The sequence below is a fragment of the Ceratotherium simum genome, chromosome 33 (genome assembly GCF_057802395.1).
Source record: "Ceratotherium simum simum isolate JZ-2026a chromosome 33, ASM5780239v1, whole genome shotgun sequence".
NCBI lineage: Eukaryota > Metazoa > Chordata > Mammalia > Perissodactyla > Rhinocerotidae > Ceratotherium > Ceratotherium simum.
The window spans coordinates 5725406-5739522 of NC_141932.1; the positions used below are offsets into that span (position 1 = coordinate 5725406).

General features: G+C 44.6%; 1 protein-coding gene across 1 annotated transcript; it reads right to left on the minus strand.

Annotated features, from left to right (window-relative positions):
• Nucleotides 1-9525: 9525 nt before the first annotated feature.
• Nucleotides 9526-12659, minus strand: LOC147912721 (leukocyte immunoglobulin-like receptor subfamily A member 6). Its single transcript, XM_087421141.1, is given in 9 exon segments — nucleotides 9526-9710; nucleotides 9859-9909; nucleotides 10432-10545; nucleotides 10548-10733; nucleotides 10983-11279; nucleotides 11502-11804; nucleotides 11953-12237; nucleotides 12427-12462; nucleotides 12626-12659. Coding segments are annotated over 9 exon segments (1443 nt in total). The 3' UTR covers nucleotides 9526-9573.
• Nucleotides 12660-14117: the final 1458 nt, after the last annotated feature.

Below are 14117 nucleotides of genomic sequence, written 5' to 3' on the forward strand. Positions count from 1 at the left end.
AAGACTCCACAGTCAAGGTGGATGATTGATATGCCAACTCAAGAGCCCTAGTCAGCTCCTAAACACTGAGAAATGCTATTTATAATATTTCTGAAATATATAGTCACAGCCAAATGCAGAAAATGAGAGATGAGTGTTCCCAACATTGAGAGGGAAGCACAACAGATAAATGATGCCAAAGCTGAGTGGCCATTGGTGTCTAGGACTAGCAAGGGGTCATTGTAGAGGGGGTTTCCACCAGTGTGTGGACACATGACTGGAAGCCCAGGATCCTCACAAGCAGGGAAGGGATCAGGGCTCTGGAGTGAATTTGGAGGATGTGTTGCTCCTTTCCCAGTTTTTTTGGATGGACACTGGGATATCTCTGCCCACTGACCTCAGCCCATGGTCTGCGCTGAGCCAGCTCCCCTGTGTGTGCATAGAACTGATTCACAGCAGTGTAGGCAGACATGGATGTCTGCCCCACCTGTGAGTGTGAGGCTTCCATTGGAATCATCCTTACCATATACAACCCTGAGATTTGGAGAGTGGGTACCACAGGGCAGAAGCAGCTGCAAATATCCCCCTCAACATGCTTGACTCCCAGCACAGGCCTGGGAGAAAACCTCTATGGAAAATCAGGTGAGTGGAAAGTCTTCCAATAAGTGTGGGCAGCAAAGAGGAGTCCTGATAATGATGGGCAGTGCTACAAAGACAATCTACAGACTCATTAATGGGGATTATCATATCCATGGAAACAGAATGGTAGGCATATATGAGACTCATTTTAAATTAAGCGTGTGTTTACATATCTGAAAATTAAAGGAGGAAATTGAATTTTTGAGGCAAGAAGGTGGGTTATGCTGTAGAAGAAGCCATTCAATCACTCTATGTCTTTTGATAATCTAATTATATTGATAGTGATTATAGATACGTAAGGACTTACTTTTGCCATTTTATTAGCTGTTTCCTGACTCTTCTGTAGTTTCTTTGTTCCTTTCTTACTAAGATGAGGGGATAACAAGGTCAGAAATAGCAGATTCACAGAATGTCATCTATGAGAACTTCTGATGTAGAAATTCCACAGGAAAAAAGGAGCCACTTTTCCCCTGTGCACTTTCTCCAATTCCCCCTCACTGGGGACCAAGATGAGACCAGGTCTCCTAATTATGGTTCAGTCTGGAACCAAGACCTTGTGTGATCTCCACACTAGTGCCTAATGGGGTTGACCCACATCTCTGAAATAACCCCTGCATCTGTATTGGTGGCCTCTATCCCAATTCAGATTCAGGGTCATGATGGATTCTACAACTCATATGAATGATTTTAAAGCATTAATTCCATATCCTGTGTTATTGGGAAAACTGTTTCTTCAGAGACCCAGTATCTCCTCTGGGAAGTAGCTCATTGTCTGACTGGGCTCAAATGAGGATGAACAAGCAGATGGTGATTATATTTTGAGGGAACATCAATGGTAACATTTGAAGTATTTGCTGTAAGAAATCAAGAGCAACTTTGGTTGATATTAGTGTCAAGTGAATGCTATGGCTTTCTCCATCTTGATTCAATACCACCTTGCTAAATTGTATAGAAGTGAAACAAAAGTTTTGAACAGAAATGTGTTATTTACCAGTAATAACAAGTGGAATTATGAGTCAACAAACAAAAGTCAAGAAGAACACCGTCATTATTCCAGATGGTGGTTTCCATCTTGAACAAAACTCTCCAAATTACCTTATAGTTTACCACCATTATGGGTCCCACAGGATTCTTTTTCTTCCTTTATTTATAAAGTTAAACTTAATTTTGGTTCTCTAAATAATAAATGTTGTCTCCTTTAGAACTGTATTATGGAAATGAATAATCCTACACTCATGTGTCTTAAAAATTCCCTTCATTCACTCACCATCATGTTTGAAAATTGATCTGTATTACTGTTTGTTGTTGTTTTCTGCATTCAGACATTTTATTATTTTTTAAAGGCGTAATTGACATATGACATTATGTTAACTACTTGTAGTTTTACTTTGTGCGTTTTACTGCCAGAAATATTCCATTGCAAATGCATAACAAAATATTCATTACTTATGAGATTTATTTCTATGGTTTGTGTCTAAAATGAATGACACCCCTGTCAATATCAATGTGTTCATAAATATATTATTGATTACATGTGCCTATTTTAGTCCTGGGTGTGTAAATATATATATATATATACATATATATATATATATATACATTTATTAGATAAAAGAAAGAGACACACAGTTTTGTGTCTCTTTCTTTTAACTAATGTTCTACTCCCCAAATTGACTGATGATAATTGTTATCTACTCCCCAAACTGATTACAGCAATTTGCGCTCCTCACAGAAAAATATTGACAGTCTAAATACTCAATATTTTACTCCTCCAGTTGATTTTGCCCTTTCTTTGGTTTCTAATATGGATATACCAGGATTTCAACATCACAACTTCATTGACGTGGGAGTGTGGAGACCTTCTGGAGAAGGAAAAACCAAGACAAGGTAAGGTTAGCACAAGTGTGGCAAGGGGCTGGCATCCTTGACCAAGAAGAGGGTGAACCAGTCCAAGAACTGTGAATCATCTGGTAATGCTGCACCCTGGTCACAGAGTCTTGGGCACCCTGAAGTATTTCTGAATTTTATCTTTCAGTAACAGGAAAATTTTCAGTAAAGGAAAGTGTAGACAGATTGCTATTTTGAGAAGAACAACACTCTGCAGGGACTGTTCTATAGGAAGACTGTATTGATATACACAATGATACAACTCCATCATTAATCCGACCCTTAGATGATGAGTCGGTCAGTAATCTAAGTGGTTTATGAGCATTTCTTATGTAACCCTGACAGAAATCCTACAACAAAAATACATTCACAGTTGAGTGGTATGAAGCAGGAGGAGTTCTCTGTCATTACCCCAGTCTAAGAGGATTGGAGAGTAGTTTGCTATATTGAAATTGACTCCAGGAGCTGCCCATGAGAAGGGGCACATAGTAATTTCTCAGTTTGTATGTGTGTTTGGGGAGGAGTGCTGGTCAACCAGAGTGAGTTTGTTTTGTAGGGAGGAACCAATTTTGCTGGTGCTGGGGAGTTTACCTCAGCCTGATCATCAACTTCATTAAGTGCCAGGTGGAGATAGTTGGACCTTACTAGAAGGAAGGAGGAAACCTGTGGAAGGTATTTGTGTAGGGTAGGGTCAGTGAAAGACAAGTTTGGGGACTTGAGAATAAAATATTTTATCAGGGAGTGAGGGCCTGGGAAGAGGCAGGGTGGAGGCTGATGGGGTGGCAACAATGAGACGTTTTGAGCCTTCAGCTGAACTTGACTGTGATGATGGTCCAGGGTCAAGGAAAGAAGGGCTTAGGGGCAGAACTGTGGATTTGTTCATTGTATGTGAGGTGGAAGAGAGCGAAGAATGGAGGACTCTTCCACTCTCTGTCTTGCTTGACTGGAGGAGCCAATGGGGCCATCACAGGGTGGATGACCCCAAGAGGAGAAGGAGGCCTAAGGAGATGTTTATAATGCTGTCAACTGACTCGCAGAGGGAAACACACCTCCCTCCTGGCCTGGGTCTGTCGTTTTGTCTCACAAACACTTCCTTTCTCTAACTTCCTTGGTTATATCGGCAACAGCACCTTCTCTTCATCATTCTCCACCAAAACCTCTTACTCATTTCTGCCCCCTCACCACCTCTTGTCCCCAGGACAATAACTCTTCACCTGATACTGAGAATTCTGTCTCCATGCTTTGAACAAAAGCACTAGTTGGAGAGAATTCACAGGTATGTTTTTGTTGTTTTTCCAATCATCAGTTGGTGGACATTTGGGCTTTTGTCACTTTTTGTCTATTGTGAATAGTTATTCTATGAACACACTTGCATAAGTGTTTGCTCAAATACATGTTGGCAATTCTTTTTTCTTTTCTTTATTGTGTTAAGAGCATTTAACATAATATCTATCCTCTTTACAAATTTTCATGCACAGTGTGGTATTGTTAACTATAGGAACACAGTTGTATGGCAGATCTCTAGAATTTATTAATCTTGCATAACCAAAACTTAGACCTAGAAGGGGAATTTCTAGGTCATATGGTAATTCTGGGTTTAACTTTTTAAGGAACTGCCAAACTGCTTTCCACAATGGTCAAACCATTTCACCATCCCACCAACCATGTATGTGGACTCAGATTTCTCCACATCCTGATCAACACTTGTTATTTTTTTCAAATTATGCTCTATCTAGTGGCTGTGAAGTGGCAACTCAGTGGTTTCGTTTGCATTTCTCTAATTGCTAATGAGTTGACCAACTTTCACGTGCTTGTTGTGACAAACATATGCTTGTTTCATATACTTTTTTGGTACATCTTTGTAGAAATGTCTATTCAAGCCTTGGGACTGTTTTTTAATTGAGTCATTTTTTTGTTTGTTATGTTAAAGGTATTCTTTATATATTGTGGATGCTAGAACCTTATTAAATATATTATTTGTAAATATCTTTTCCAATTTCATAGGATCAGTTTTACACTTAATAAATATTTTAAAATTTGATGATGTTCAATTAATCTATTTTTTTATTTGTTGCTTGTCCTTAAATGTTATATCTAAGAAACCATTGTCAAGTCCAAGGTTATAAAGATTGATTGCATATTTTTCTTGAAGAGCTTTATACTTTTAGCTCTTATATTAATCCATTTCAAGATAGTTTTTGCATACTTGTGTGTAGGGCTCCAGCTTTTTTATTTTGCCTGTGGATATCCAGTTTTCCCCACACAATTTGTTGAAGAGACAATTAATTTCCCATTGAGTGGTCTTGGCACCTCCATCTATAGTCAGCTGCTCAAATGTATGGGTTCATATCTCATCATTCAAATTTATTTCATGAAGCTATATGTCTGTCTTCATGCCAGCACCACACTGATGTGATTACTCAGGCTTTATAGTAAGCTTGAAATCAGGAAGCGTGAGTTATCCACCTTTGTTCTTTTTTTCAATATTTTTTGGTTCTTCTGAGTCTTTTGAAATTACCTTGAATTAGAGAAGTGGCATTTTCATTTCTGCAGAAATTGCCTTTGGGATTGTGAAATGGATTGAATTGATTCTGTAGATTGACTTGGAGTGTATTGTCATCTTTACTATGTTAAATCTTCCAAGACATGATCCTGGAATATCTTTTTACGGGATTTTCAAATTTTCTTCAGCATATTAAAAAAATCTACAGTGTATAAATGTTGCACTTCCCTTGATAAATTCATTCCCATGTACATTTTCTTTTGAATGCAGTTATGAGTTGAACTGTATCACCTATGATGATGTGTTGAAGTCCTCAGTGCCTGTACCTGTGAATGTGAGGTAAGATAATATTGCAATGAATTAAGACAGGCCCTAATCTGGGATCTCTGTAGTTCTTATCAGAAGCAGAGAATAGGCAGGAATCCATGAGGAGATGTCAGCCATATGAAGATGGAGGCAGAGAGTGGAATCGTGTTGCATAGGAGTTCCTTGGGCCAACAAGAGCTAAGAAGAGACAGGAAGGACTTTTCCCTACAGCCTGCATAGCGAGCATGGGCTTGCTGACCCCTTGATTGTGGACATCTGGTCTCCAGAATTGTAAGAGAATAATTTTCTGTTGTTTTAAACCACTTATTTGGTAGTATTTTGCTACAAAAGCCCTAGGAAACTAATACAAGGTAGAAATGCATAGTGTTTTCAAGACTGGGCTCTGGTATCTGGCAGCCTGGCCTCATTCCTGGGTCTTTTACTCTTTGCCTCTGTAACTCTGAGCAAGCTGCGTGATCTCTGAACCTCAACATCCTCAATTTGAAAATGTTGATGGTATTAATAGCATCTTTATGAGGTTTACATGAGAAACAAATTATTTATTACATTGAAAACTTTACAAAACTGCATGCTGCCTTTTTATCTGAAGAATATTGAACATAATTGTAGAGATATTTCTATGGGGATACCATGAGACTCAGCAGCACTGTGACCCATGTCTGGTCACCACATTTCTGTGAGGGGGCCAGAAACAGATGGGATCCATGTGGGGACACAGGCCTGTGTCCAGCCTGAGGACAGAACCAGGTGGTGGAGGAGCAGGGTATGGAGGCCCCTGCCCTGTCACCACCACCTCCAGGGTCCCTTTCCTTTGGGGGCATTTGCAATGTCTGCAGTCATTGTGCACATGCAGTGACTGGGAAGTGCTATCTTGTTCTGGGATCTCATGGTTCCCGATATAGCTTGGTGTTCAGAACATCCATGTTCTCCGGCCATGGATGGTCACATTCACATTACTGTGAAAAGAAGGCTGGAAAATCTAGGTCCTAGGTGCTGTGGCATCCCGGAGGAAATGCATCTCCTCAAGAGTCCTCATTTTTTTCACTTCTACAGAAGGAAGGTCTATAAGGAAAGGAACTACTATTTGTGGGGTATCGTTAATTCAGGGTGTGTCACTGGAGCTTTTGTTCTGTTGGAGTGTCTCCTCCACCCAAGTATCATCTCCACGTTGAAGATGACAACACCAAGGCTTAGGGATGCTCTGTCTGTTCTTCAGGGTTAGGCATTCAGCAAGTTTTCATCTTGGAGTGGAATCCAGATCACCCTGACCCCAGAGTCTATCGCTCCATGCACACAACTTCCTTCCATGAAATTACAGAGACTGGAGGTGAGGCAGAGACCAGGACCATGAATGTGGTAGTGAGGGTCCTGCCAGCTACTCAGGCGATGCTTGGGTAGGACTGAGTTGGGAGGCAGTGAGCCACCTTATTGGAGACAGACCTATAAGTAGTTCAGATGGTTGTCCTAATCCAGTGTGTTTTAGGTAAATTACTTCATGAACCTGAGATCTTCTTTACAAAAAAGGAAATGACCCTCACCTAATAGTTATATGGTGAAGACTCAGCGATGGGGTGTGTGCAGCACCCAGTCCAGGTTCTGGGACCCAGGAGGCACTCAGAAAATGCTGTTAGGTACCACAGTGTGCAATAACTAATTGCTCATTGCTTTATGCTGAGCTGACTCCGTGGGTGGTGACTGCATGATAGGACAAGACTCCCAGCTGGGTTAATGCTCTGTTGTCACTATGTTGACGTTTTAACACGTGGCCCTGCATTTTAGTTTTGCACTGTGCCCCACAAATTATGTAGTTGATCTCTCCTCTACAATTAAGCTCCTGTATTTGATTGGCTCATTTTAATTTGTTACCTCATTGTTACATTTCAGCTGTGTGTAGAAGAAAACAGGGAATCCTTGGGCTAGAGAACTGAAAGGGGACCAAATTGACAGAAATGAAAGAGAAAGGTAACTGGGGAGGATGCTGGCTTGATTTACTGCAGATTGGAGTGTGTGTGTGTGTTTGTGTGTGTTTGTGTGAAAAATAAACCTTCCTGTCTTTCTATTTACAACGAATCCATTCACCTATCTGTTCTGTCAAAGTTTATATATAAATATCAACTATATTTCATACAATGTACAACTAAAATATGTGCGTAACTCACGTGGATCCTGTTCTGTGATCCCTGCTACTCTTGGGATGTGATGGATATCAAATAATTAATTATAAGCTATATGTAATTATACACTATGACATGTGTTATGTGGAATAAATTCTTGGAGATTGGAGATTAGACAACAATAGAAGATATAACTAGTCTGGGCATCATGGAAGATCAATTGTGGATTTGATTCATGGGACCCGATGTGTTCAGAAGCTCACATGAACCCATTTTAAATTCTTTTTGCATGTTCTGTGACATTGGGGAAGTGTTTGCCTGGTGACCCAGTTTCTCACCAAGAATGAGGGGAAGAGGCTTATTGTCTGATTGGATTCAGGAGCGGCTGACAGGCAGGTGTTTTGAGGGGACAAAAATGCCAAAATGTGACGTATTGGTTATAACAGATTAAGAGCAACATAGTTTGTCTGAATAAAGTGCCACTTTATTTAGTGCCTAGTGCAAACTGTGACCTTCTCCACCCTACTTCCATCTCGGCTCACTAAATTGTATGTAAAATAAATATAGGTGGTAAACAGAAGTGTTTTATTTACCAATAACAAGTGGACTTGTGTGTCAACAAATGAAAGTCAAGAAGAACTTTGTCAGTGTTGCAGAGGACACCATGAATTCCGTCTTGAACAAAACTTTCCAATATCACCTTCTAGGTTACCACATAATGGATTACATAGTAATCTTTTCCTTCCATTATTACAGGGTTAAAATTAGTCATGACTCCCTAAATATAAATGCTGCCTCCACTTGACATTATGTATGGAATGGAATAATCCTATGATTATCGTGTTTGAAAATTTATCTGATTGTAATTTCAGTATGTGCATTTTTACTGCCATACAATATTTCATTGCATATGTATACCACAAATATTCATTCATTGTCAGACTGATTTCTATGTTTTTTTTTTTTTGTCTAAAATGAACAATAGTTATGTCAATGTTCTTGTAAAAGTATCACTGTGCATATGCACACATTTTCCTCTAGGGAATATAGTTATGGACTAGAGATGCGTTTCTCCTCCTTTTAACTGATAATTGTTATCTATGACCCACATTGACTGAAGCAATCTGTACTCCTAACAGTAATGTATTGTGATTCTAAGACTCAATATTTTCTCCCATATTGATATCATCACTGTTTTCCCTTTTGTCTTTAAATGGATGTCCGAGGATTGTGGAATCATAATTTCTTTAAAACTGTGGCATAAAATTGAGAGGAAGTTGTCTTATCATGATGTTTAAAATAGAAGGAAGCATTCGTCACATGGGACTATTGGTGAGGTAAGCTGCCTCTGGCTCCTAATCACCTACAAAAGACAGTTCTATTCATTACTTCCCAACTCTGCACTCAGTGCATTCACACTGACATCTTGAAATTGGCCATGAAGGGAGTATTTACAACAAAGAATAGGCAATCTCACAAATCAGAGCTTTTGGAAAAGTGATTTTTCCATAGAGCTGGTTTACCAGCACACCACCAAGCTGTCTCCTCAAACACCAGTATATTCATTGAAACTGTTGGTATTTCTGGAGAAATTATACCAGGGATCATCTGATGGGGAGACAACAGTTTGACGAGTCTAGAGAAGGTTTTAGTAAATGGTTTTAGATTTATCTGTTTAAAACTGGACTTGACAGTCACCCATTTATTCAGTTATTTAAAGCATATTCTGTTTCTGGGCTTAAGGAATAGAGGTAATAGCACCCATGAGAGAATACGGAAATTAAACATAAAGAAAAATGTGTTACAAGACAGTGGGTCAGAACATGAAGGTGTGCAAAGGAGTGGGATGTACCCTCCTGGCATAGGGGTGATGAAAGACGGGGGGCAGCCAAGGAAAGTCGTCAGTGGTAGGGACAGAAAGCACCACACTTTAATGGAGGAATAATCCTGAACTGGGAATAGCCAGATATTTTTCTGCACCCAAACCATGTTTACTCCCTCGAGATCATCAGCAGACAGGTCAACCAGCATGTGCTTCAGATTTTCTTCCAGAACCTCCTGGGTACATAAGGTTCATTTCCAAGGCTCTGCTACTCTGAACAGTGAGTTTGTTGTCCCCTGTGTTTACCTTCTGAGTGCATCTTGGGGTCTTCTCTGGCTTTTCCAAGCCTGAAACAGGAACACCCCAAGGAGCACCAGGAGGAAGCCAGCCACGCCCATCCAGATGAGATTCTCCAGTGTGTAATCTTGGGAGTGTGAGGCTAGGAATTGTGGACAAAGAGGTCAGAGAGGTTAGGGCAGACAAAACTCACCCCAGGATCCCTGGAGGTCCACCCAGGGCACCCACCTCTCCTTGACCGGACGTGACCCTCTGCACCAGCCCCATAACTGACAATTGCTCCTGCTCACCACTCTTGGAGTCTGACTTGTTTTGTGAGGGGCTGATGGCATCAGCTGCTTCTGAGAATCACAAAGTGAGGTGGTGAGTGAAGAGTTGTGGAGACACAAGCCTTTCTCCTGGGTTCTGTGCTCTCATATGTCCCTACTTCTCATGTCATAATTTTTGTACAGTCCCTTTATGAGCTCTTAATCTCTTCTCACCACGTTAGCTCTGGTCCCCTCATTGGATTTACTCAGCCTCCTTGTATTCTTTGAACTCAGAACCTGCATCTGAATCACTTTGGAACATTTTGGCTGTGCCCCGAGAGCTAAGGATTACGTCTCCCAACAGGGAAATGAGTGCTGTGCATCCTCTACTCAGTCTTAGATGTGAGAATTCATAACCTTATTCCCCTACTGCTGAGAGTCCCACTTACTCAACAGCAGGGGACCCAGAGTACATGGATAAGGGGTAGGAGTCAGGGGCTCCTAATATTCCCCTCTGTAGAGCCTCTCCCTGTACCCCCTTGTTTATTACAGTCTCAGATTTCCTGAGGACAGAGCCCTGAGCTGGCTGAGCTCAGAAATCTCAGGGCTGCTCACCTGAGACCATGAGCTCCAGTGGGTCACTGGGGTGTGACAACAGGTAGGGGGAGGTGTTGCGTGAGCTGTAGCACCTGTAAGTCCCCCCGTGGGCTGAGGTCACAGGACTCATGGAAAATGAGCCTGGTACTGCTGAGCTCGGTACTTTGATCTAAGACGCAGGGGAGGATCGGCTGACCCCTCCTTGGACAGAAGGAAAGTGTCCCTCGAGCTCCATGACTGACACAGCAGGGTCACGTTCTCTCCTGAGGCCACTGTGGGGCCGGGCTGCACCAAGAGGAAGGGTGTGTCAGGGAGCTGTCCTAGAGAGAAGAAGGGTGAGTGAGGGGCTGCCTACCCCCCTTGTACTGAACTGAGTCCCCAGGCCTCACTCTGATGACCCTCATCTCTATCTGTCTTGTTTTCTCTGAGTCTCTCCCTCTCCCCGCCCATCCCCTGTCTCTCTCCCTCCCTGGAGACCCCACACTCCTTTGCTTGGCATCACCACCTGTGGCTTCCCCAGCAGGGCCTGTGCAGAGTCTGGGTCCCTGACTGACCCACTGGCTCCTCACCTGCCACCAGGATATCCAAGGGGTCACTGGGGGCCGACCACTCGGAGGAGATATTTTGTCCACCGTAGCATCTGTACCGGCCCCTGTGGGAGCGTCTCACAGTGCCCAGGGGGAAGTTGGCCAGAGAGAGTCCAGCCTGGGGCTTCCAGCCAAGGTGCTGGGGGAGGTCATGTGCCCCCTCTCTGGACAGAGTGAATCTGTCATAGCCGACATCAGAGAGACACTGGAGGGTCAGGTTCTGTCCAGAGGCCACAACATGGCTGTGCTGGGTCAGGAGGGAGGGCTTCCTAGACACACCTGGGAGAAAGAACATGTGTGGATTGCAGGGGCTGATTCCTCCCATAAACCTCCCTTCTCCAGTCCTGCCCTCAAGTCTTACTGTCTCTCGCTGTTTGTGCCTCTTCCCCAGGAGCCCCATTCCCCCTTCACCCCACCAACTCACATGGGGGGGGTCCCTGAGAATAAGACCCCTGTCTGGTGCCTCAAAACATGGATGGGACCAGGATGGGACATCCTCACCTGGGACCAGGAGCTCCAGGGTGTCACTGGGTCCTGGCCACACCTGGGGGTTTTTACTGTCATAGCCATAGCATCTGAACGTCCACCTGTGGCTAGGGGTCACAGGGCCTACAGGGAACAGGTCCTGGGACTGCCCGTTAGGGTTTAGCTGTAGGTCCGGGGTCCAGGAGGGCTGGTGTTCCCCTTCCTTAGTGAGAATGAACCTGTCAAATCCCAGCCATGAGCTACACTGGAGGGTCACGTTCCCTCCTGCTGTCACCACAGGGCTCGGCATGGCTGAGATGGTGGGTTTGCTGTAGATTCCTAGGAGAGGAGGAGGCAGTTTGTTAAATGGGGCTCACTCCTGCCTCATATCCCCCAGAGCTGGACTGTGAGAGGAGACACACCCCTGAGAACAGACCCCTTTCCTGAGTGCAGATCCTGAGGCTGGGACCCCTGAGTGTCCTCTCACCTGTCACCACCAGCTCCAGGGGGTCACTGGGCTCTGACTGTTTTGTGAGTCTGAGATAGTAACAGTGATATCGCCCTGCCAATAGGTGTGTCATATGTGGGATGGAGAACTCAGCCTTTTCCCCAGGCTCCAGTGGGCTCTGTCTTCTCCACGGCTTTGGGCTTCCCTCTTTATCCAGATGGTACTCCTGACCCTGCAGTGTCCCCTGACACAAGATGGTCACGGGCTTCCCCTAGGGGATTACAGATCCTGGCTCAGCCCAGATGGTGGGCTTGGGGAGGGTCCCTGGGAGGAATCAGAGGCTGGGTCACAAGATACCTGCCACCCCCAGTTCCCCAACTCCCAGCCCCATGACCATCCCAGATGATGCCATCCATCAGCCCAGAACTCCTGTTCTCTATCCCTAGCTGCATGGGGGTAGCCTCTTGTCCCCAGTGAGGAGGTGGAACCTGGGACACCTGGGGACAGACTCACTTACCTGCACTCGTGTCCTCAGGCCCACACTCAGTCCTGGAAGAGAGTTCTCTGTGAGAGATTTGCCCCTGGGTGGTGAGCAGAATCCCAACTCCCCGTGAGATTCCTGCATGCTAGGGTCTCCTGACAGACCAGGGCCTGGCTGTGGGATGGGGTCCCTCCCAGCCTAGGCCTTCCCTTCCCCCTCCTCAAATCTCACTAAGGCAGAGCAGGGCCATGAGGGTGGGGGTCATGGTGTCTCCTCCCTCTGGCCCCAGCTGTGCAGATGGAGGAGACTGCAATGCCGGGAGGGACCGACAGAGGCACAGGGTGTGGTAACTGTGAAGCTGGTCCTTCGTCATGGGGTTGTCACATCAGCAGGCCCAGAGGAAGAGGAACTGCTCCTCCCCAAGCTGGGACTGAAGTTGTACCAGGCTCTCAGAAGACATTTCAATGAAATGTGGTCTCCCCTGACCCTCATTGTCTGCCTGATCTGGACTCATCTCACCGGCGGACAGAACTTCACAGCAATAGATGTGGTGCCTTCCTGAGATGCCCCTTCCAGGTGAGGGTGACGCATGACGTGTCCTTCCCTCTCAGAGCCTCCCCCTGGGGTCTCCTTCATCCTCAGCCCGTCCATCAGAATATCCCTGTGGGGTCCTCACCATGGACAGTGGTCATCCAGGCCCTGGAGACGCTTCAGGGAAGACGCAGGATCCTGCTGCACTGCAGAGCTCAGATCAGCAGAGACCCTCGCTCAACATCTAACTCTACGCTTCAGGTCCAGGTCTTTGTGACAATGAGCACAAAGGAGAAACACAGGGAAATAAGGGAAGGAAACATCAGTCTTCTCATGACCCCAGAGCGTGGGCTTTCTTTCTATCACAGCCGCCTTCACGGATTTCTCTTTTTTCCTTCAAGAGCATCCACCCTTATCTCTCTGGGAACAGACCTCTGAGTCATTCCTGCTTCCTCAGACCCCTTGTTCCCTTGGGCAGAGCTCCCCTCCTCATCCTGTGGTTCTGTCTTCAGTTTCAGGGGTCAGTGACTGGCTTAGCACTCTTAATTGGGGGACACTGCTGAATCTTACTTAAATATTCATTGATCATCCACTGCCCATGTGACCTAGAGCATTAATGTCCAATTTTATGATCCTCAGTTTCCTCGTCTGCAGCATGTTGTCAGGAACCCCACTCCTCAGAGTGGTTGTGGGGTGAGTGGTGCTGGGTTCATGGGAGGGATCAATGAATTTTCAAGCCATGTTAACACATGAGTGGGTTGGGACATGAAAGTATCATGAGGTTGAACTCCACAGTCAAGTGGATAATTGATGTGCCCACTCAAGAGCTCTTGTGTGCTCCCAACACTGAGAAATGCTACTTACAACATTTCTAAAACATGTAGCCACAGACAAATGCAAAAAAGAGGAATGAAAGTTCCCACAATAGAAAGGGAACTACAGAAAAGAATAGAGGACAAAGCTGAGTGGCCATCAGTGCCCAGGACCATCAAGGGGTCCTATGGAGGACGTCACCTGTGTCAAACAGAGAGGACTCCCAAGTCCTCACAAGAATGGAGGGTTCAGAGCTCCTGGTGAAGGATGGAAGCTGTGGCTCCCCTCCCCTGTGTTCCTGGGTAGGCTCTGGAATATCTGCCTACTGCCCTGAGCCCGTGGTCAGGACCGAGAAACCTCCAGTGTGTGTCCTGAAACA